Source organism: Kluyveromyces lactis (assembly GCF_000002515.2).
Source record: "Kluyveromyces lactis strain NRRL Y-1140 chromosome B complete sequence".
Taxonomy (NCBI): Eukaryota; Fungi; Ascomycota; class Saccharomycetes; order Saccharomycetales; family Saccharomycetaceae; genus Kluyveromyces; species Kluyveromyces lactis.
Window position 1 is genome coordinate 555,643 of NC_006038.1, and position 23,925 is coordinate 579,567.

General features: G+C 39.4%; 9 protein-coding genes and 1 non-coding gene across 10 annotated transcripts; 6 read left to right on the forward strand and 4 right to left on the reverse strand.

The window, feature by feature from the left end:
* Positions 1-137: 137 nt before the first annotated feature.
* Positions 138-3,749, reverse strand: RPA135 (DNA-directed RNA polymerase I core subunit RPA135; the record flags this gene model as incomplete). Its single annotated transcript, XM_451816.1, has 1 exon — positions 138-3,749. One exon carries the CDS (start codon positions 3,747-3,749, stop codon positions 138-140), a length of 3,612 nt encoding a protein of 1,203 aa, XP_451816.1.
* A 499-nt stretch (positions 3,750-4,248) lies between these two features.
* KLLA0_B06325r lies at positions 4,249-4,321 on the forward strand. Its single transcript has one exon. It is a non-coding gene; the product is annotated as a tRNA-Lys (tRNA).
* A 1,601-nt stretch (positions 4,322-5,922) lies between these two features.
* On the forward strand, positions 5,923-6,669 carry CWP1 (Cwp1p; the record flags this gene model as incomplete). The annotated part of the gene is made up of 1 exon (XM_451817.1): positions 5,923-6,669. The coding sequence occupies one exon, from the start codon at positions 5,923-5,925 to the stop codon at positions 6,667-6,669; it is 747 nt and encodes a 248-aa protein (XP_451817.1).
* Positions 6,670-7,203: 534 nt separating this feature from the next.
* On the forward strand, positions 7,204-8,019 carry YJU2 (mRNA splicing protein YJU2; the record flags this gene model as incomplete). The annotated part of the gene is made up of 1 exon (XM_451818.1): positions 7,204-8,019. The coding sequence occupies one exon, from the start codon at positions 7,204-7,206 to the stop codon at positions 8,017-8,019; it is 816 nt and encodes a 271-aa protein (XP_451818.1).
* A 189-nt stretch (positions 8,020-8,208) lies between these two features.
* Positions 8,209-9,174, forward strand: YJU3 (acylglycerol lipase; the record flags this gene model as incomplete). Its single annotated transcript, XM_451819.1, has 1 exon — positions 8,209-9,174. The coding sequence occupies one exon, from the start codon at positions 8,209-8,211 to the stop codon at positions 9,172-9,174; it is 966 nt and encodes a 321-aa protein (XP_451819.1).
* Positions 9,175-10,786: 1,612 nt separating this feature from the next.
* Positions 10,787-11,782, forward strand: MBR1 (Mbr1p; the record flags this gene model as incomplete). Its single annotated transcript, XM_451820.1, has 1 exon — positions 10,787-11,782. One exon carries the CDS (start codon positions 10,787-10,789, stop codon positions 11,780-11,782), a length of 996 nt encoding a protein of 331 aa, XP_451820.1.
* A 483-nt stretch (positions 11,783-12,265) lies between these two features.
* NAM7 (ATP-dependent RNA helicase NAM7) lies at positions 12,266-15,175 on the forward strand (the record flags this gene model as incomplete). Its single annotated transcript, XM_451821.1, has 1 exon — positions 12,266-15,175. One exon carries the CDS (start codon positions 12,266-12,268, stop codon positions 15,173-15,175), a length of 2,910 nt encoding a protein of 969 aa, XP_451821.1.
* Positions 15,176-15,290: 115 nt separating this feature from the next.
* Positions 15,291-18,431, reverse strand: BUD2 (GTPase-activating protein BUD2; the record flags this gene model as incomplete). The annotated part of the gene is made up of 1 exon (XM_451822.1): positions 15,291-18,431. The coding sequence occupies one exon, from the start codon at positions 18,429-18,431 to the stop codon at positions 15,291-15,293; it is 3,141 nt and encodes a 1,046-aa protein (XP_451822.1).
* Positions 18,432-19,387: 956 nt separating this feature from the next.
* Positions 19,388-20,293, reverse strand: KLLA0_B06479g (phosphatidylinositol/phosphatidylcholine-binding protein; the record flags this gene model as incomplete). The annotated part of the gene is made up of 1 exon (XM_451823.1): positions 19,388-20,293. The coding sequence occupies one exon, from the start codon at positions 20,291-20,293 to the stop codon at positions 19,388-19,390; it is 906 nt and encodes a 301-aa protein (XP_451823.1).
* Positions 20,294-20,993: 700 nt separating this feature from the next.
* Positions 20,994-23,447, reverse strand: PTK2 (protein kinase PTK2; the record flags this gene model as incomplete). Its single annotated transcript, XM_451824.1, has 1 exon — positions 20,994-23,447. The coding sequence occupies one exon, from the start codon at positions 23,445-23,447 to the stop codon at positions 20,994-20,996; it is 2,454 nt and encodes an 817-aa protein (XP_451824.1).
* Between the last annotated feature and the right edge of the window lie 478 nt (positions 23,448-23,925).

Sequence of the window (23,925 nt, forward strand, 5' to 3'; positions counted from 1 at the left end):
GTTGATGATTCACAATTGGAGTTTCAGTTCATCTAGAAAAGAGTGGACATAAACAATTATTTATAATGTTTATTCATCAATGCTATCTATGAACAGTCTACTATAGTACATATTATATGTTGGAAGTCTTTTGTTGCCTACTTTGGTTCAACATTGTAGCGTAGTCTAATACCCATTGCTGCTAATTCAGAATCTAAGTATTTCAACACGAACGGAATGGCAACCGTGGTCGTATTTCCACCACCGACAAATTTATTACCTTGACCGTCTTCCCAGATTTCGGAATCAGCGATGTGAACAGGTTCACTTCCAGATTCGTATTTTGTAATTAATCTCTTTGCTTCGTCAAACTTGAGGGCACAACGACGACAGCGTACAGTCGAGATTGATCCAATCTTTGGTACACTAGATTGTGTGGTTAAGATAGCACCACAGTCACGACAAACAGCTGTTTGTGTGTAATCTGAACAGTTCAGTAGACGATCTTGCAATAGGAATGAGGTACCATGACCGATTAATGCATCTCTTTCCATTTCACCTACACGAATACCACCGTGTCTCTTTCTACCCTTGACAGGTTGCATCGTTAGACTGTTGACAGGACCAGTGGAACGCACTTGGAACTTATCGTTAACCATGTGACGCAATCTTTGATAGTAAACAACACCAATGTAGATATCCGCTCTAAGTTCTTCACCAGTTGCACCGGAGTACATTGGTTCGTTACCGTGGTAGTTGTAACCTGCTTTTGCTAGTTGATCACCGAAGTAGTCAGCGGGGGTGTCACTCTCGTTGAAAGTCCATGGAGTAGAATCTTGAGCAATACCATGCAATGCACCTGCTTTACCAGCAAGAGATTCGACAAACATACCAATTGTCATACGAGATGGGAAAGCATGAGGATTAATAATGACATCTGGTTGAATACCTGTTTCACTGAACGGCATGTCAATAGTTGGCCATTTTCTAGAACAGACACCCTTTTGACCGTGTCTGGAAGAGAATTTGTCACCGATTTGAGGAGTTCTTCTGATACGGTATTTAATGGTAATTGCTTGCAGTTCTTGGAATTTTGAAGATTCGTCACCAATTAATTTAACTTCCTCGATATATGCAGGTTCAGAAGAGTGGTAAGTTTTGATCTTCGTTTTATTCAAGGTGTCATCAAAGTATGCACAAATTGGATCACCTTCTTCAACGTAGGTACCTATCAGTGGTAAACCATCGTCGTCAAGCTTTTCAAGCCATTCCTTGGGCCACTCGTCTGTACCGAATCCGAAATGCTGGGTAATTGGATCACCACGGCTTCTGTTCATAGACAAATTGACCTTTTCCACCTTATACATTGTACCATATCCAAAACCTCTTTCATCAGCCGATTTGTTGATAATCATTGCATCATCCATATCGTAACCAGTGTAAGAAATAACCGCAACCACTGCATTGGTACCGTTAGGGAAGTTATCCATACCATAATCATCGTAGAGGTTAGCCTTAACAATTGGTGTCTGACCGGTTTGCAACCTGTATAATTTGTTATCAGAACGATGGCATAGAGCCACACCAGGAGTACCCATGGTTTGTTTACCCATTTGACATTGGTACATATTTCTTGGAGATTGATTGAAATCAGAGAATGGTGTTAGGTTAGCCAAGATAGAAAGAATGTTTGTTGGAGAGAACTCAACGTGGGAATGAACGTTATTTTCGATTTCTTCCGGAGTCACAGCAATATTCATATATACTTGTTCAAATGGACCCACAATATCTTCCTTATCTAATGGAAGATAACGCACCGGACGCATCATTCTAGAATGACCACCAAAGAGGAAAAGACCGGGGTATTGACCACTAGTGGTAGGTGGAACATATCCAACTTCCAAGTCTACAGGCAAACCCGGAGTCTTGCCTTCCACTTTCCAGAATCTCAAAGTGTCAGCAACGACCTTACCCTGTTCGTGAGAACACCAACCGATAATCTTACCATCTAACTGAACGCAACACATGGAAGGACCAGCAGCAATGACGTGTGCAGCTGGAGTGACACCAAGAGAGTACAAGATGGAAGGTATCTTTGAAACATCTGATTGTTCAGTAGAAATTTTACATTTATGCGAAAGATGGTTCAATAAACCACAAGGAGAACCATCTGGAGTATGCACCGGACAGAAGAAACCCCAGGATTCCGGTAACAACTTTCTAACGGTAGTAGTCTTTAATTGAGCAAAGAAGGAACCTCTATGCACCATTCGGAAATGAGAAATGAAACGGTAAAAGTTAATCTTTTCTGCCACAACAGTGTAACCAGAAACTTGCTGCAAATCTAGACCAGATTGAGAAACCAAATTACCAGTAGATAAGAAATACTGTAATTTTGACCCAATGTTTTCATTGACTCTCATAAGCACCTTGTTCATATATTTTTGATCCTTAAAGTTGATAGCTAACCCACGATTTATGTCTGTTTGAATTTGTAACCTGATGTTTTGTAGGTATTCTTCAATTTTTTCCTTGACAATCATACCATACAAGAACCCACCTAATAGAATTTCTTGATGTTGAGCTGCATCAGGATTATCTGGGGAACATTCACCAGCAACCAACGAATAGAGTTTTCTGATCATGAATAATAGCATGTTGAATTTGTCTTTGTTGTTTTCACCAAGGTGAACTAAAACAATACGGTTTAAAAGTTCCTGGCCGACTTGCAGATCGGTCATATCGGGAGAGGCTTGGAATACAACACGGAATTTGTCACCCAAATATTGCAAAGTTTGTTTACGGTTTTGTAGAGTTGGGTATCTCTTCTTGAAGCCACGTAGTAACAATTCAAGACGATCTGTCAAGAAAGAATTAGAGGTGTCTCCACCGACAACGTGATCAAAAATCTCTCTATCATTGGTATCGCATAGTGCTCTTAAGATCATTACCACTGGAATTAAATATTCATTTTTCCTCCAAGAGAACCTGAAGGTAACTTGACCATCGTTTAAATAATGCAAGACGTTAGTTTGAGATGTTTGATCTGGTCTAACGGATCTAATCTGAATACCATATTGGGAGTAGGAGGCACCTCTGTTAGCAAATGAAGGTCTAATGATAGCCATTGGATGGTTTCTACGTTGCACAATTAACATTCTGATCAATTTTTCGATACCATTAACAATGAAGTAACCACCAAATTCATCAGATTCTTCCCTATGTTCGACTAATTCGTATGGAGACATCTTGTTCAAATGACATCTATTGGACTGAAGCATGATTGGCAAACCACCACAGTCTCTTACTTCAGTAAAAGTTTCTTCACCATCATTGACCGACCATTTCAACTTCAGCAAAATTTTCCCTCTGTATGAAGTCAATCTCTGTCTGGATTCAGATGGGAAAACCTTGCGTTCTACTGCAGAAGAAACACCATCGTTAGAAGTTGGTTTAGAAATAGACACCTGTTCAATACTCAAAGATAATTTGTTACCCAAGTAGTTTGGGTTAGTGTCCGATCCCTTACCATCGAAAATAACTTTGGATCCAATATCTTTTGCCCCTAGGTTTAACAAACCACCATCAGGTCCCTCAGTCAATGCATTGAAGGAGCCAATGTGTGGCTGTACAGCGTCCGCTAGGAATGGGTATGCAGATTTATCCTTTGGAGGATTAATAAATCTTGATTCTCTTTCCAAAGTCCTGAAACTAGCAGTTCTGTTCAAACGCTCAACTGGAGCTTGTGGAGGAAGAATAACCGAAGACATGGTAACAGCTGATATATCTTAATGGTATTATTATTAGCACTGTCCCGCTTCCTATGAATCCTGCGAATATTAGCCACCGGTTTTATGATAGAGCAGATAACGTATATTAGGTCAGAACAGTGAAAAAAGGCACAATGGTTTTCGGTTTGAAGTAATCGAAAATGCTGTTTGAAGATAAAATCAAGCTATCCTCGAAACAATGGAATTCAAGCTTAGAAGAGAGAGTATTTTAGTTAATTGAATGTTGTTGCTTGTCAATTAGACTGTAGTGAATAAAGAATCTAGATATAGATGAGATGAGATGAGCTGAAAATTTTCAAAAGCTGATATTTCAATTTTTGCAAAAGTTCTTTCTTTTCTTTTTCACCACGTCCGTTTGATATTCCTCGCAAGTCACGTGAGAAAAAAGAGAAGAATGATGAATTATTATTATTATTATTATCACATGACGACCGTCTCTGATGTGAGTCAGCAAAGGACTCCACCAGACATCAATTCTGCCTTGTTGGCGCAATCGGTAGCGCGTGTGACTCTTAATCACAAGGTTGGGGGTTCGAGCCCCCCACAGGGCTTTCTTTTTACCCCCCTCATTTTTCCTTTTTTTCCATCAACCATTTCTCCGTCATTCGAAGCATCAACTTCAAATTCTGGCCGCCAGTAACAATAAAAAAAAAGATCAACACACTAAGAATGGAAAGAGCTCCAAATATAAAACCACCCACGGCTTAACCAAAACAATACATGTTACTGAATTCTTTTCTGTACCAATAAGGCAAATGTTTCCCCCAACACTTCGCAAATGAGGTTAAACGAGGAGAAAAAGGTACCAAAAAATGGTGTGGTCCCAGCAACATTTAAACTCTTGGCGGTATTAAACCCTTCCTAATCTGTCAGGCTTTTCGCAAATCTAGAACTAAAAGTTACTGCTGAACTGGTCTTTCTTGGAAGAAGAACACTCACAAACTGAGTAGTGCAGGTATGTAGCTGAGGAAAAAAGTCTACTGGAGACTTCCTGTCTCAAACAGCAAACAGATGAACACCTTCCATCTACACTAAGGTACATCGCATATTCCCGTATTTTCAAACAATTTCCCAAATCGCTTCTCGTTTTCCGTTTTGCTAACCCCAGCAGTATGCGGTTATTGTGTCGATCTGGTCCTTCTTGTGCCTTTTTTTTTTGTTTACCTTTCCAGCTACTGGAGTTTCTGAGCTTTGCAGGCTCCAAAATGGCATCCTTCTGAACCGACGTACACGTGCTTCTATTTCCGTCTTATAGAGTTTCGAAACCCTGCCGAGCAAAAGAAACAAAGCCAAAGAAAACTACATGACAGGATGACGTCTTTTGGAAATTCACCAATGGGGTTTTCTCAGAAAACCCTATCGTTTATGCTCGCAAAGAAAAAGGAAAAACACATTGAAAAGGGAATGTTAAAAAAATAGAGTGAAAACAGGAATGGTACTGACGTTACAGTGGTTTCAGCAGAAAAAACACTGGCAATAGGGTTCGTATTTTACATTTGACAACACAGTTTGAGAATGATACGTAGCGGAATTCTTCTGTTTGTTTACGTTCTTCATTAACCGATCCCAATTCCTCAATTTTTTTTGGTATTTCTTCCACGAGTGTTTTTTCGTATTACGCAATTTTTAGCATCCATCGAAAGAATGGAAAGACACAGCTTGGTAGCCAGAAATCTTGTAATAAGATGAGGCACTTACAGTTCCATCTTTGCACCTAGTGTTATTTTTGGACGTTTCCAAACCTAATGTATCTAACCTTAAAACGGCAGTCTGCGTGATGGAAGAGCTATACTTAGTAACATAGTGTTTTTGTGCTAGTGTTTGGGTTCAGTATTTGGACAAAAGAATAGACAGAAGTTTAGAACCCTATTTGGAACCCTATTCGGTTTTGCTTGTCTTGTTCATTCCTGAAACGACCGCATTCACACTGTGTAAAGTCAAAGTTTTCATATTCTTTTATGTACATTTTCTTCCAACGGTTGGTATTTTTTTTTGTATATAATAGCGTCAATCATGGCAACTTTTAATGTCAATATCTCCTTCTCTTGTTCTCTTTACCCAATTATATTATTACCATCCAACCTCAGACATCCAATAACAAAAACTTTTGTTAACTGACTATAACTACAAACATAACCTTTCAAATTTGAAAATGAGATTCTCTACTGCCTTTTCCGTTGCTCTATTGTCTTTCGCTAAATTGATTGTTGCTGATTCTGAGCAATTCGGTCTAGTCACCATCAGATCCGGTTCTGCTTTGCAATATGCTGGTGTCTACAGTAAAGACGGTGCTTTATACTTCGGTAGTGGCGACTCTTTGTCTGGTGTAATCACTGATGATGGTAAATTGAAGTTCACTGACAACACTTACGCTGTTGTTGGCGACGATGGTTACCTAACTGCTTCTTCTGATGAATCTACTGCTTCCACGGGTTTCTCCATCAAGAGCGGTTATTTGGCTTACGCTGACAAAAACGGCTTCTACGGTGTCTTAGAAGACAGCTCATACAAGGTTGCTACTAAGAGTGAAAGCAGTGACAGCTTGCCTGTTGCTATCTCTGCTAGAGGTTCTGACGGCCAAGTTGTCCCAGACTTCTCTGCTGACGGTTCCTCTTCCTCTTCCTCAGCTGCTCCAGAAAGTAGTTCTGAAACTTCCTCAGCTGCCCCAGAAACTTCCTCAGCTGCCCCAGAAACCACTACCATTGCTCCAGAAACCACATCAAAGGATTCTAACGTCGTCCAAACTGTTGCCCCAGTCTCTCAAATCGGTGATGGCCAAATTCAAGCTACCACTGGTACTCAATCCGTCTGGATCAAGACTGAATCCGGCAACAACGCTGGCAAGGTCACCTTCGGTGCCGGTGCTGGTATCGCCGCCATCGCTGCTCTATTGTTGTAATAGGTTAACAGATACTATAAAAGAATCCATCTTTTGAGTATTTACTTTCACATTTGCAGCTTGAAGATTTCTCTTCAAACCGAAAAATAATGCAAACTTCATTGTTTCAGTTCCTTCATCACTTTACAATACCACGATTATTAACGTTCATTCCTAATGCTTTCATATCCCCACGTCGTTAGTACCTTTTTTCAATTCGTCTATATATGCATCTTCATTAATATTTACTATTTCAGATATACTGAAAAAGCTATAATTAAAACAATACCATACTACTTTAGAAGATTAGTCCTGAACGATTTCCTAAGATTTTAATGAATAAAGTTTAAGGTAGTCCAAACTTCCCCATAGTGAATTAATTTTCTAGTTTTCGGTCTTCGAGATCATGTCATACGGTGGCGAACTTAAGTTGTCTCATAGCTGTGTGAATTTGTCTAGCATTTGAATCTCATCGCACATTGGTAATAAGCTTATCAGAAGTGCGAATACAGAGATCAAGCATCCTAAACGCCTATAGCGTCTCCATAGACAATCATGTCCGAGCGTAAATCAACAAACAAATACTACCCACCAGACTATGATCCGGTGAAGGCTGAGCGAGAGGCCAGAAAGCTCTCCAAACGGCTTAAAACGATGAACAAGGATACCATCACTATTAGATTGATGACTCCATTTAGCATGCGGTGTCTGAAATGTAATGACTTCATACCGAAGAGCAGGAAATTTAATGCAAAGAAGGAAACCTTACCTGAGAAGTACTTAGACAAGATCCGTTTATATCGTTTTGAGATACGATGTCCAAGTTGTAACAATGTTATTTCTTTCAAGACTAATCCACAGACTGGAGATTATACAATGGATGTAGGCGGAGTTAAGAATTTTATCAGTACCGCTGATAAAAATGGGTCGGAACCCAATAAGGAGATCCCGGAGAATGAGACTTTAGAACAGATGTTGGAAAGATTAGAGAGAGAGCAAGAGTTGGAAAACGAGAAAGGACAAGATGATGGCAGAGATAGAATGGAGATTATAGAGGAAAAACTAGCCAAATTACAACGAGAACAGGAGGACGATGTTGAATTGGAAAAAATCGCCGAAAGAGAACAAATAAGAATAGAGAAACTAGAAGAATACAATCACTCAAGAAAGCGCAAACAAGAAGATCAGGACACTTTAGATGATATGATTGCAGAACAAGCTTTTCATGATCATGTTGTTAAACCAGACGATGAGAACGGTCAGGACGCCGGTCAAGATGCAAGTAACAGAATTACTGTGGTACCGACGAAATTAGCATTAAAGAAAAAAAAGAATCCACTTGGAGTGAAGCTGAAGAGGAAGAAGGTATGACGCAGTATGCTATTTTGTTTTTGTTAACCCTTTCCTTAAAGTTTGTAGCCGCATGTAACGAAGTACGATGATCACATGATCTTCGGCATAAGATAATAAACAACATTAAAATCATGGTTATCTTTTTGTAGCATTGAATGAATAGACTCGAATAAAATCTACCACCTAAAACCAATAATATAGTTAGCGATGTCTTTTCCATACGAAAGCGAGGTCAAAACAGAAATTCCAACACTTCAGAAAGAAGAATTCAACGATGCAACCTTCACCTACATGAAATGGCCTTCCAGCCTTAAGAAGCACGAGCGTAACACTCACACTAACACCACTGATGTAGAAGACGAACAAGTTATTACAAAGTGCAGAGTTTTGATTGTACATGGATTCTGTGAATACTACAAGATTTATTACAAACTTATGGATAATTTAGCTTTGAATGGTGTTGAAAGTTTTATGTTCGATCAAAGAGGATCTGGTGATACCTCCCCAGGAAAGGAGAGGGGGAAAACCGATGAAGTTGCCACTTTTGCTGATTTAAACCATTTCATCGAGATGAACTTGAAAGAGTGTGAACCCGTAGATCGCAAATTGTTCCTTTTTGGCCATTCCATGGGTGGCGGAATCGCATTGAACTACGGGTGTAATGGTAAGTACAAGGATAAAATCGCAGGAATCATTACGACAGGCCCTTTGATTGAATTGCATCCTAACTCAAGACCCAATTTCATTCTGCGTTGCCTGGCACCTGCACTAGCAAGCGTGTTGCCGAGGTTCACGATCGATACAGCATTGAATGTGGACGGGATTACAAGCGATGAAGATTACAAGGAGTTGTTAAGAACAGACCCTAAGCTAAAGTTAACGGGTTCTTTCAAACAAATCTACGATATGCTAGAAAGAGGCAAGAAGTTGGTGAATGACCCATATGTTGCAAAGACATTTAAAAGCCCACTATTGATAATGCATGGGAAGGCCGACACTATCAACGACCCGGATTCATCCGAAAAGTTCGTCAATGAAAGGATACCTCAGGTCGAGGACAAGACTGTAAAGATTTATAACGATGCAAAACATTCATTATTATCAATAGAAGTGGATTCCGTTTTCCAAGAATCGTTTAAAGACATGATCGACTGGATCAACGCACATGTATAACGAAACCAAGTAAATCATATATCAAATAGACAAACCGATTAGCAACCAGAAAATCAAGCCCCTCCTTTTTCCCTCACGATCAGGCCGTTAAACTTGGCTACTACGTATTATTGGTACTGGCGGCTTGTTCTAGCGGATTAAGTGGAATCAGAAAATTGATGCCAGATATCTGACTTCGTGTTTTACTTGATGATCTTCAGAGTGGAAAAGGGATTCCAAATACTAAGTGTGAAAAAATAATGGAGATGTCGTCAAACCCAGACAGAAAACTAGATGAAGAAACCATCTGCGTTCATGCTGTTGTGGCCTTGATTAAAGTTATAGAGGTTTCTGCCCTAACATTCTGCATTACTTCCATAAAGTGGCGGGCTATAGATGCCCGTACAACGCCGTTGAACAACAAAGACGAAGAAACATTACCTCTAAGGCCACTATGACGAATAAAGCACCTAAGCTAACAGTAAAGTCTGGCAGGGCACAACACGGATCCATTGTATATAGATTGTCAGTTGGGATACTTTTTCATTTTCCCCTCCGAATGTCACACGTCCTTTTTCTCTTGAATGTCTCTCCACTAATTCTCCACAAAAACCAAAGTGGAGAGATCAAGGATGGAAAACGACATGCAGAAAGCCCGGCTCGTACAGGAAACCAATTGTTCTAGAGAAAAAAAAAAAAAACTAAATCACGGAACACGAATATTCCTGTACTAAAGTAACGTCCTGCATCCGCATAAGACTTCGAGGTCCACGCACCGAAGCACTTACATAATCCATGGAAACGGAACTCCCGTGCACCCTGCAAACTATCCCTATGGCTTTTTTTTGTGTCACCTTGCCCAAACATAGCGTGATCCGTTCTTGCGAATCATCCTAGGGATAGCAAAACCCTTCCTTCAAATCTCTTTGCTCTCTATATTTCCCGTTCCCAGGCAGTGCCGGCAACAGACTTTTCCAGTCTGGTGACGAACTAGAACATGTGTGATATCTCGGAGGGCTGACTTCCATGAATAACCTCTGATTTTGAATAGGTAATGGGAGGCTCGTATCTCACGACTTCGTGACATGGTTTTCCCATTTACAGAAATCCAATCTTGGTTCTTCGCAAGCTTAGCGTAGTATAATGCATAGGCGGATACTGCCAGTGGTCTTGTAATAGAATTTTATCAGTGGCTTTATCTCAGCGTAGTGCTATATAGTATGACGCCGGTATTTTTAGGGTTGTATCTAGGGTAGAAGAGGGATTGGGAAAGGAAATTGTTTCTTTCTCATAAGACTGTGGGCCCGATTAAATTGACACTCAATCCAAAGTGGCTGTATACTTTATCTCAGTCTCGAAGTTTGAACGGGTTGTAAAATACACTTTAAACCTTTATGCGTGTTCAGCGCGCATTTTTTTGAAACTTTACCCCTTCACACCTACCGATATATTCTTATTATCGAATAACGATATATGTGCATTAATATATATATATATGGGTAAAGTATATGCTATGATAGTATCTTAACGACCTTTGGGTTATTGTAGTGTCTATGCCCATATATACACCTCACGAGTAAGCAGTTACCAAGATTGCCTTAGTTGTTAATATCAGTTTATCAATCCTTTTTCCATGTTGGATGAACGTCTGGAATCAGATGAAGGAGTAAAGCCTTTAGTGTGCCATTGTGGTTGTCCCAATGAAAGAGGCTCCATATTTGAGAGATCAGTGCAGGACCCCTTTTGCTCTACTTTTTACAATGATGATCAAGAACCACTCGAGATACACAGTCGTGCAGAAGATTCACTGTATGAATTGAATCCATTGCAGGAGGAAACGCTGTACTATAAGATTCCCAGTGATAATGAAGAAGAGTTTCAGGAGGTAGAGCTTGGAGGGAACCCATTCCGTTCGAATATGATGCGTGGAGATACTTCTTTGAAGGGGAAAATTGGATCACCATCAAAGTGTGGTTGTGTGGTATGTTCGAACTGCCACGGGCTAAGGAAACCTAGATCGAAATCGTCCGCTTCTTACAATGGATACAGTTTCTCGCTAGATTCAAACCCAGTCTCAAGGACAAACAGTATAGTCATTCCATTGTCTAAACAACCCACAAGACAGAGCATTGCTTCTTCTGTTGGATGTCTAGATACAAACAATACCATAAATAATAACAGTCTCTCTTTTGGATCCCCAACTAATATCACTGACGAGGGCGCAATAGATCCTAAATCTTCCAATGGATCAAGATCGTCCATTAGCTTATCTACAAATGCCATTCCAACACACTTATACAGCTTGGAGAGATACGTAAGTTCTGAATTGGATTCAGCGACGGAATCCTTCTTTGATAAGTCAAAACAATTGTCAGACGAAGCTTCAACTCATGGAACAGAAGACACCGTCTCTTCATCGTTGGCAAAAATGTCATTACGAACTTCACCTCAAAGTTCAAATAGCACAATTGCCAATCCAAACACCTACACTAATAGAACCATACCAGAAATACCGTCAGGAACTCAATCAATTAACCAATATTCATCTTCACATCCACCACCATTTTTGGACGCAAGAAAAAGAAGAAAGTCTTTCATTGAACAGGCTTTATCAGAGAGTTTCTCATAATAAAATTCACAACCCCAGTCTTCAACCACCCTCAGTTACCCCAATCATAATCATCAGTATACCCTCATGCATCAAATATATAAACGTAATAGGACATAGACTGTCACCTAATCACTATTTAATTACCCGACTTTTGCATGCATTTGCTGATTCTTTTTTTTTTTTTTCAGTTTGTGTACTTCACATCTCATCTCACATCTCATCAGAAAATGCATCAACTTCCATACATAAAAGTATTTAATCATAATATGCTTCAACAGTTATTATTTCCTATATCACTTTATCTGTATTTTCAAGAAGTTCTGTAAATTGAGCATCTATCAATGTGCTGAGTAACATATTTTGATTTGTGACTCTGACTCATTTCTTGCGAACTTTTTTTTTTGGTTAGTTCGATCTATTCTGTTCAAAGCTATTCTTTGAAGTAGATTGTACACGACTGGTGCCTTTATTATCTCAGTACAATTAGAATCAAGTTTCCTTATGACGATGCGTTTGCCAAATGAACCGTTTGATTCAGATTCGGACTCAAACGAATCTGTTTCTTTGAGAGACGATGACGACAAAAACTTTTTCTACGATACTGATGAGATGCTGGACGAGGAATACTCTGAGTTCCACGGCACTGCTGCTAATACAGATCCTATTGCGGAACATGCTTGTGCATATTGTGGTATTGATAATACTTCATGTGTTGTCAAGTGTAACATTTGCAGCAAATGGTTTTGTAATTCGAAAAATGGTACTAATAGTTCCCATATTGTGAACCATTTAGTTTTATCCCATCATTCTTCAGTTTCATTACATCCAGACTCAGAGCTAGGAGATACTACTTTGGAATGCTACAATTGTGGACGTACTAATGTGTTTGTTCTTGGTTTTGTTCCGGCTAAGAGTGAGGCTGTTGTGGTCTTGTTGTGCAGATTGCCTTGTGCTAAAATGAAGAATGTTAATTGGGATACAGATAACTGGCAACCACTTATTGAAGAAAGGAAGATGCTATCTTGGGTGGCAGAAGAACCAAGTGAAGAAGATCAGTTGAAGGCCAGGATGATTACTCCATCTCAAATTACGAAATTGGAAGCAAGATGGAAATCAAACAAAAACGCTACAATTATGGATATTGATATGGTCGAACAAGATGAAGATATTCCTCCGACTTTGATGAGATACACTGATGCTTATCAGTACCAAAGATCATTTGGTCCTTTGATTCAGTTAGAAGCAGATTATGATAAGCAATTAAAGGAATCACAGGCCTTAGAACACATCTCTGTCACATGGGATTTAGCATTGAACAACAGACATCTAGCTACTTTTGCATTATCCACATTCGAATCTAACGAATTAAAAGTTGCCGTTGGTGATGAGATGATTTTAAAGTATAGTGGTCCACAACATGCAGATTGGACAGGAAAAGGTTTCATCATCCAGCTACCAAACAGTTTCAAAGATGAATTTACTCTTGAATTGAAACCAAGTCAAAAAACTCCACCAACTAATTGTACTACAGGATTTACAGCAGTTTTTGTATGGAGGGGAACTTCTTATATTAGAATGCAAGAAGCGTTAAGAAAATTTGCTGTCACCAAAAAATCATTATCAGGGTTCTTGTATTATAAGATATTGGGCCAAGAGGTTCCAGATGTGGAATTTGATGTAGAATTACCCAAAAGCATTTTTGTGCCTCACTTCACCGAGTTAAACCAATCTCAAAGTAATGCTGTGAAGCATGTTTTACAAAGACCTTTATCATTGATCCAGGGACCTCCTGGTACCGGTAAAACCGTCACTTCAGCTACCATTGTTTATCATTTGTCTAAAATCCACAAACAGCGTGTTTTAGTTTGTGCACCATCTAACGTTGCAGTGGATCATCTTGCTGCCAAGTTGCACAGTATGGGTTTAAAGGTAGTACGATTAACTGCTAAAAGTAGAGAAGATGTGGAGAGCTCAGTGTCCGAGTTAGCATTGCATAACTTGGTCAGCAGGTCTGCAGAAGGTAAACTCAAAAAACTTCTCAATCTTAAGGAAAAAACAGGGGAACTTTCCTCATCGGATACCACGAAATTTGTGAAGTTAGTGAGAAAATCAGAAGCTACCATCATTCAAAAAGCTGATGTTATTTGCTGTACTTGCGTCGGCGCTGGTGATAAAAGATTGGACTATAAGTTCCGCACAGTATTGATCGATGAAAGTACTCAAGCGTCAGAACCTGAATGTTTGATCCCTATCGTCAAGGGAGCCAAACAAGTTGTTCTAGTTGGTGATCATCAGCAACTTGGTCCTGTCATTTTAGATAGAAAAGCTGGTGACGCTGGTTTGAAACAATCTTTGTTTGAAAGATTAATTTCCTTGGGTCACATTCCTATTAGATTGGAAGTCCAATATAGAATGAATCCACAATTAAGCGAATTCCCAAGCAACATGTTCTACGAAGGTAGTTTACAGAATGGTGTCACCATCGAGCAACGTACTATTGCAAGATCTACCTTTCCATGGCCAATTCATACTATCCCTATGATGTTTTGGGCTAACTATGGTCGTGAAGAGATCTCAGGCAATGGTACTTCCTACTTGAACAGAATTGAAGCCATGAACTGTGAAAAGATCATTACAAGACTATTCAAAGATGGTGTCAAACCAGAACAGATTGGTGTTATAACTCCTTATGAGGGGCAGAGAGCATATGTTGTACAATATATGCAAATGAATGGTTCGATGGAAAAATCATTGTACATGGGCGTTGAAGTGGCATCAGTAGATGCTTTCCAAGGTAGAGAAAAAGACTATATTATTTTGTCTTGTGTCCGTGCCAATGAGAGAAACACCATTGGTTTCTTGAGTGACCCACGTCGTCTAAATGTTGCGTTGACTCGTGCTAAATACGGTCTAATAATATTGGGTAACCCAAGGGCACTATCTCGCAATAGCTTATGGAGTCATCTACTACTTCATTTCAGAGAAAAGGGTTGTCTTGTTGAAGGGTTTTTGGATAATTTACAACTCTGCACAGTCCAATTGACGAAACCTTCTAGGGCACCCAGGAAAGCCCCATCCAACAACAGTAGTTATACACAATATGCTGGTCAGAGAGACTTTGACACTCAAAGTTTGGTCTCATTCGGTGGCCAAAACGTCGTTGAAAAATCTTTTATTCCAAACACGGACTTGTCTTCGTTATTGAACCAACAATATTGGAATGGACAGTCTTTTGATACACAATCGCGCTTAAGTGCTACGCATCCTGTTAACCAATACGATAAAGACGCGGTCAATTTTGATGGAAGTTTATCCAATGGCTTAAGGAAGTACAATGGAGTGGGCTCAAAGTATCAAACCATTGATGAAGAATCAACGTTAAACATACTCAAGAGTTTGGACATCAATTGAACATGAACGCGTATCAATCCATTAATTAAATAATATTACAAGGGTTAATGTAAAGAAAAGCTGTTTTGCAGAGTCCAAGGTTGATCAGATTGGCAATAACAAACATGCAGGGGAATTAACCCTTTTTGAACCATCTGGCAAGCTTGCTTTCTGATTTTTGCTTGAGATCGGCCGGACTTTTGCCAAACATTGAAAACTTGCTTGTTCTATTCACGGCTTCATCGGTGGAATTATGATGAATGAGCTGGTCTTTCTTTTCTGAAGAGACAAAAAAGCTTTCCGCTGTGCTGTTGGACTTAAATAATTTTGTATACCCGTCCTTCAAGGCATAAAGATTTTGAAAGTCTAGATACACCTTCTTTTCTTTGTCATAGTATAGACTATTAGCAAGAAAAGATGCATATTCTGATTTCCCCAAGATAATCTCATTAGGATATTCATAGTCATCTAAAACTTTGACAAGTTGCCTAATTTTGTTGAATAATAACACTGACTCCTGTTCGAGCTGGTTCAGTAAATCACCATTATTAGAAGGAGTAGATTGGAGAGAATGAACGTTAGCCTTATTACCATCGCTATCCTCTTCACTTTTCAGTAAGCTGAGGAGCTCTTCACCAAAAACTTCGGTGTTATTTTCGCTCATTTTTTCGAATTCTAGCCCGCCGATACTAAATTCACTTTTTTCGGTTGGTTTATCTTGAACAATTTTGAACATGTGTTCCATACTGACACTTCTTACAGTTTTCGAAGATTTACTTTCCTCTGATGTTGCAAATATATTGATTAGTTCTGTTTCTCTCAAATATTTATCAATTAAGAAAGGATTAGCTGGCAAGTTCTTCAGAATATCTTGACTTAATTCAAGTTTTGGCCTAGTCAGACTGCTACTCAATTTCAATTTTTTAGGAGCAAAGTCGAGCTTCTTTTCGGTAATTTTGTCCAAATAATCTAATAATTGTCCCTTGTGGTCATCTATGAATGAATTCATTCTTTTCATCCATGGTTCTTTAGACCCAAATTCCGTTAATGTAGATAAATTCATCACAACTTTCGCTAATAGAGTCAATGATCGTCTGGCATTCTCACCGGGATGATGTTCAACAAAGTTGAAAATCTTTGGGTTTAAAATAACAGGACAGAAAAATCTCAAAAATAGAAACCCCGAAATGCAGTTTAGCAACGATTTTGAAGAAATCTTTTCATCGGGTTCTATGATTTCTAATTTCTTCCTGAAACACTTCAATTGTGTTTTGATGCCCTGTGGGAGATCATTGGAAGTCTCGAAGATTAACTTCCAAGTTCTTTCGGCCAATGAGAGAAGCTTTTGGAAATTAGTTTCAATGATTTTTTCTTTCTCCGTTAGTTCTGATTCTTTGATTCTGTTGGGGTCAATTTCATACGACTCGTCCTCTTCTACTAGTTGCCTGATTACAGTGCCAATACATTTATCCAGGTATTCTTGTCCAACCCTGTAACAATATGTCTCCATAGTTTTTGTTAGAATAGAGTTACCTCTGAATAATGTATTGTAAATATGATTTGAAGATTGGTGATTAGAATTACTCATTGTAATGCTTTTGTCAAGGCCTTGAAATTCTCTATCAATAAGTGCCTGAAACCAATCATCTTCACGATTAATCGCCTGAAATATATCTAAAAATACCAAAGAAATATCTTCCAGCTTAAGATCTGCTGATATCTTGCTATCGTGCATATAATCACATATTTTCGGAAGTGATACTTTTGACAACACTTGCTCAAACTTGGTGAAGTTGACCGGTTGAAGAACGAAATTTAAGCTTGATATAGTTTTGATGCATATAGTACCGATCTGAAAGTTTTTGTTGGTATATGAAAATACAGGCAATCTTGTTTCTTTATTAAGATTAGGATCATTTATCATTTCTTGTGTTATTTGAATTTCACCAATAATTGAATCTTTATTGGAGTATGAATTATCCTCCACGGAGCATTTAATAATTATCTTTATTATGTTTGTCCTTACGCTAAAATTGAAATTAAATTCCTCTCTCCAGAACGGAGACGTAGAGGATGGAACAACGGCTGTCCTCGCCACAGCTTTATCCCAGAGGTTTATTTCAGCGTATAGACGTGGCTTTTCAATCTCCAAATCTCTCAAGTCCGCTTCTAAGATCGATATTTTGAATCTATTGGAGATTCGAAGTTCATTAGACTTATCCGTGCCTATTAAACTCAGAACATCAGGCATTGCAAATGAGTTAAGAGCAACAAACCAGTCTTCCAAATCGATTCGCAATGGCAACCTCAAATATAAGTATTGTGATAGTTTCCTGCTTTTAGTTGATGAGCGAGAATTGTCAGCGAAGCAGCTCTCATTAGAAGAAATTTGCAATTGTTTGCGGAGTTGCGGAAGGATACCCATAAAGAGGTATTTGTCGGATTGAAAGATGGATGAGTCCACAATATGAATTTCCGAGCGCAAGAATTTTGTCACATCAATAGAATAGATTAGGGATCCATCGCTCTGAATCAACAAATCTAGGATACCATCCGTCTTTAAGACACCCATCGCAGCAAACCAGCCATAGTCATCTGACTCCCCATTGGAAGGCTTGGGCAAATATGTTGATAGTTGAACATGTTTATTCTTTGGTATAGGACCAAACACATGACATTGACATAAAATAATACTAATTGGATCCTCAGGTTTATGGAAAATTGGTTGGATGACATTAGTCTTATTGAAGACATCATTGGATTTCAAACTCTTCCAAAATACTAAGCTGGAGAAAAGATCAAAGAAAAGAGACTTCGAATTGGCTTTCAAATATATAGAATTGGAACTAGTCTGTACTTCAATAATTGGAGAGGTGGAATCTCCATTATCCTGATGAATGAGCTGAAGTTCACAATTCTGCAAGTGGTTAATGATCGGGTGGCTAGAAGACGGTAAATCAATGGAATCAGTAAAGTCATCCATGGTGTTCTGTAAACTCTTTACATCCGTTTCATTAACTGCATGAGTCAAACTACCCTTTTCGTTGATTTCTAAATGGTTCTTTCTCCACTCATTCAAAGACAAATTCGAACACCATTGTAACAACCCATTAAATTTCCCTTGAGATGACCTGACACGTTCAATAAAGTCTGCTTCATCAAGGTAGCCCATTTTGGAAGAACTTTTCAGGAACTGATGGAATTTATCTGGAACAATTGGCCCGGAAACAGTCTTACCAGCTGCGAAGGAATGTATATTTTTATTACCAGGAGCCATTTTTCTATGTCTTTAAAGAAAATCGAAAGTAAATGCCCAAAGATTTTCTTACAGCGCCGTTATGATTAGAAGAAGTACTCAATTAAGTATGAATTAAAATTGAGAGATGCTTAATTCAGAGAACGGTTCCAAGATCTAAAACTGGTACAATAAAAGACAGACTAGAAAGGATGTATAGAAAACAAAACTTTATCCGTGGACCTTCTGTTATGAGCCAAAAAAAAAATAAAAAACCGGCCCTTATCGATCAAAACCCAAATATAAATAACTAGAGAGAGATGCGCGGTGCAGATCTTTATTCAAGCAAAACAATATAATTAGCAAAAACCCTCAGTGCCTGTACCTCAATTGGCTTAACTAGGCTTCACGAAAACTATCAAAATCCTCTAATCTTTTATTCCTTCAACTCTTTCGATATTCCATGTAAAATGTTTTGTATTCATTAGAGATTCAATTAAAACCGCTTCGAGTACTGATCGACCTTTTCTCTTTTCCCTTTAAAGGTCTAAAATTTTGTTGATCTTACAGTTACCCGCATGGTACATCAGCTGCAATGCTTCTTCTTAGTTGGCATTTAGAAATACTGCTCCATAGGCACACGAAGAGGATTCCTGTACGTGGCATTGCTCCAATATGACCATGGCTAAACAATGGTAAAGTTTAATTTTATAGTGTATTGCTTGTTTGGAGCTATTTAAGGTTACATATATGATGACCAAAAAAATACTAGGAATCTCCGTTACGAACAGATTTATTAATTTGATGGGTGGTGGACATTACATTCACGTACAATCATCAATTAAGATGTTTGTGTACAATTCTGTAGCCTACAATGTTGGGTTTTTCGCTCAATTGAACTTAAATATCTATCTGGTAAAATTGAAGTGGCATTTCCTTCAAGTGCTCAGCCGAAAAAAGAGGAGAAAAAAAGACTAGACAAGCCGGTGAGCGTACTATTACAATTGAAAAGCCTTTGGAGCTTCACCTTCAGGTCCAATGTATTCCTCCTCTCTCCATGGACCAATATCGGATAGATATAGACCGCCTTCTGCTTCTGAGACCTCGGATTGACCACCAAATTTTTTTGGCAAGTTTTCGGCAGGGATTTGCTTTAGCAAATCCTTTTGGTAGGACGATCCCAAGATAAAAATCTTTGACACGGTAACTGGATCCAAGAATGGTTTGAATAATCTGAAGGCAGTGGAGAACCCAAATGGTGCGTTGATCAAGTAGAATTTACCCATACGTTCAGGGTAGTAGTTTTGACCGATATTGGAAGCTTCCCTGACATAACTCAATACTTGTGCTGCACTGGAAATGGAAATACCTTTCAAGTCTAGAATGGTACATGAAGTTTCAACAAGGTATCCAGCCTTTCTTGAACATGCAGGCAATCTGTATCTAACAAAAGCTTCGTATTCCCAGACCAAGTTCTTCAGCATACGTTCTTGCGTGGTGATCTTGTACATCTGAGTCAAATTAACAGAACCAAGCTCTTCAATGTAAACGGGACGACCATCGTTGTCGGTCTTGTGATAGTATTGTGGGTAGTATTTAGCGACAAGCGGTTTCTCTTCGTAATGGAAATCTTCGAAGATGGTGTCAACACCAAACTCTTTTCTCCATTTCTCACAGTTCTCGTACATGATCTTGGAAGCCTCTAGATCGAACTTACGAGCCCTTAGGAAACGCAACAACGTCGAGTCATCAAGTCTTTCCTTATATCCCAATGATTCTAACAATTCTCTAAATTCCTTCAACTTGGCTTCTTGTTCTGAATCAAGATTGCCTGGTGTTCCAGACAATGATCCACTAGGACAAACCTGGGGGTATGATTCTAAAATTTCTTGTTCACTTACCATGATGACAGGGCTCTATCTAACTTCCGGCGTGGGGTCAACTTTTGGTTTAGCTAAATGCAATGGTATGAATTTAGATCAATCAAGGAACGAGACACCTTCTTAAACAAGTGTGCTAATAATAATCCAACTGTTGAAAATGGGAATTTGAAGTTTGCTTCTCAAAAATATTACCTGTATAGATGCAAAAACTATAGATATCTAAAATGAAGTCACTCAGAAACAATATTATGAACTAGTAACAACGAAAGAGGAAACTGTCAATTAGAAAGGTAACCTTTACCACATTTTCCACGCATTTCTTAATGGTTAAAAATTGTTTATATTCCTGCGTTTTGTATCTGCGTTTTCTGCAGTTTAAACCTTAAGCCACCGCCAACAAATGCAGGGTAACTATTTTGGTGAAAGCAAATGCGTAGCATACCGTAAGAGCAAAGCGTCAGGTGATCGATGACAAGACCATGCAGAATGTTCATTGTATAAGTCGGTTGTTGCTAATGCTACACGTTGAAGTTTATATGTATATATGTGTCTTGAATTTTATAATAAAGTATGTTTTAGTAATAAAGTCGTTTCTCGAAAACTGTTTGAATAAAATGTGAAGTAGAGTCAATAACGTAAAAAAATGTACCTGAGATGCCTGAACCATTGAATTATCTATTCGTTGCAAATTCGTTGGTGTTATACTGTCATCTGTTGCTATTTATTTGATACTGAATATCGATTTACCACCGCATTCATTGTGGTGATGGACAATTTGTTTCTTTCTCTTCCGTGCTGCAAGAGTGGCAGAATTCGCTAACGCAGAACCGCTGTTCCTGGACGCCACGGACGAGCTCCTGGAAATAGAAGCGGAAGAATTCGATTTCAAAATTGAGTTTGAGCCATTGGTATTCGTAGAGTCATCAGGGACCATTGAATTAAGCGACAGCGAACTGAGTTTTTCTTCCAGCTCTTTAGGCTTTCTAGATTCTTCTTCTTCTGGTTCTTTCCCCTCTGCTACTGAATTAAGTATATGTCCTGGTTCCATTGCACTTACAGGAATTGGATGTTCTTGTGTTCCAATACTGGGAGAGGATATCCCCTTCTCGTCATCGTCAACATCCTTCGTCTTTTCCTCGTCTAGAGTGGGTAAAGTAGGAGCAACTGATTGTTCGGCAGAAGCATTGAATTTTGGAGATCCGTTAGCGGAACTTGACGCACTACGTCTGTTGGCCTCTTCTTCAGCAATGAATATCATGGACTTGGATTTGATCTTAGGGCTCTTCAAGTTAGATTCCAAAAATGGGTTGGTAGAATGTGATAAACCTGAATTTTCTTCGTTGAAAGAGGATCCAGTAGATGGGATATCGTGTGGAATTGGATCATCGTCTGTAGTAGCTTTTCTCAATTCCGGCACCTTGATTGGTTCTTCTTCATATTCTTCGAAACATGATTCAATTTTAGCCATCCAAGGGTCGTTGAACAGATCATCTATAGTATATCTTGTAGAAGCATCAGGATCCAATAACCGTAGACACACTCTGCTTGCCTCTACACTTCCTAATTTGCTGAATTCCGGATGTTCTGCACCTGGGCCTGATCTATAAACACCAGGTTTCCTAAAATGTGGGCTATGTTTGTTGAATTGCTCGTAAAATGCAATGTAATGTCTATATTTGGAATCATCCTTGTGTGCTTCGGCGAACAAAGCAAACGGACAAACAAGGTTGAACATCAATATACCTAGGGCCCAAGTATCCATCTTGAACGGATCGTATTCTTCTTTATCCTTGGGCACCGGTATAACCTTCTTCTTCTTTTCACTTAGAATCATAACTTCTGGTGGCACATGTGGTGGAGAACCACAATATCCTCTAATCTTAATTCTTTCACTGGTAGGATCTTCAGGGTCCTTGATACCGTACGTGGAGATACCGAAATCCGTTAATTTTAGGGCACCGTAGTCTGTCACTAGGACGTTTTCCAACTTAATATCTCTGTGAGCGATACCTAATGAATGCATATGTCTGATACCTCTTGCAATCTGTTTGAAGCAACACCATTTCTCATCGAGCGGCTTTGTAGCCCACCCTGATAACGTCGTATAATGGAACATGTCTTGTACGCACTGCTGCATCAAGAAAGCCCAGCTTCTCTTTGGACCATTGGAGACACTTGGGGTCTTCATGATATAGAAAGTCTTGATAATGTTGACATGGTTACTCACTTTCTTGGCGATCATGAATTCCGTGATACAACGGTGGTAGAAATGATCAGGCGTCTCGTCTTTAAACAATTTGAACCTTTTCAATGCGTAAACTTGTTTCTTGCGATATATCGAATGAACCGTCATCACCTGGGAGGAACCACCTTCACCCAACGTTTTCCTACCAGAATCAGCGAATGCAAAGTTATCCGTCAACATTACACTAGGCTGTTGCATGGATTCAGGCAAAAAGTCGTTCGGATTCTTCAAGGGCAACGGTAGAATGTTTTCACCTTTGGCATCACCCTCGGTCTGATAGAAACCCAACGACGTAGAAGACGGCGTCGCAGACGCAGAACTTGGCGAATGATACGCCTGTGACACCGTTGGAGGACGCGAGTGCACGTCAAGGGATTCAAGAGGTATCCTTCCGTTAGCGGAATTCAGGAAAGGGTTCGTATTATGCGACGCAAGACTGGGAATAGCAGAAGACGACTTTATAACGTGCATATTCGAATTCATATCACGATCCTTTTCCCTATCCTTATGCAACAGAGACGCCCCTCTAGTACGAGACTTACTCTCCAATTTGGGGGACATCCGAGGTCTCAACTCCCCGCCCGATAAGAACGGATTAGACCCCAACTGTTTGCCCTGTTCCACATGATGGGACTTGGACCGTCCAAAAATCTTCTTCAAAGGGTTCTTTGAATGCGAGGACGACGGAGTCGTCCCTGCTCCTGCTCCTGCTGCAGCAGGAGCATCGCCAATTGGCGATCTTCTTAAGGATCGCACAGATGAAGAACGGATAGGAACTCCATTCCCATTTCCGTCAGATGACGTAACTGCCTTGGCACCAGGAGTTGTCTCCTTCTTATGCAACAACTTGGCCATAGCGACTTTTTCCGACGAAGGTGTAGAAGACTTGATATCGTCCGGTATCATAGACCTGGAACTGGATAGCGTCATAGCTCACTGTCTCACTGTCTCGCTGTGTCACTTTTCCTCTTGTATTGAAGACCAAAAGATTTATAACCTTTTTCCCTTAGTCTTTTTCGCTCTATTTTAAAACGTTCGATAAATTCTGTATTCTCAATATGCCACTCTCTGTAATACTAATTCGAAAACAAAAAAAAATCAAAAAAATCAAAAATCGATAATCAAAAAGTAAAATGAAAAAGAAAATGGAAATGAAGAAAGAAGAGAAACCGAGATTAAATATTGGAATGAGAGGGGGGTGGAGAGGAGAATTTAAAGCGTCAATTGAGATTAGTGAGATTAGCAGCTCGACTCAGTCAGGAAAGAGACAAGGCGGATGCGGCGGGAAAATGTAGGGTGAGTGAGAGGGAGAGTATGTGTGAGTCAGCAGCTTCAGTTATGCAGAAGGCTTCTTCGTATTTCAAGTCAGGCACCTGCTCGGGTTGTCAGGGCCCGAATATTGTCCCAA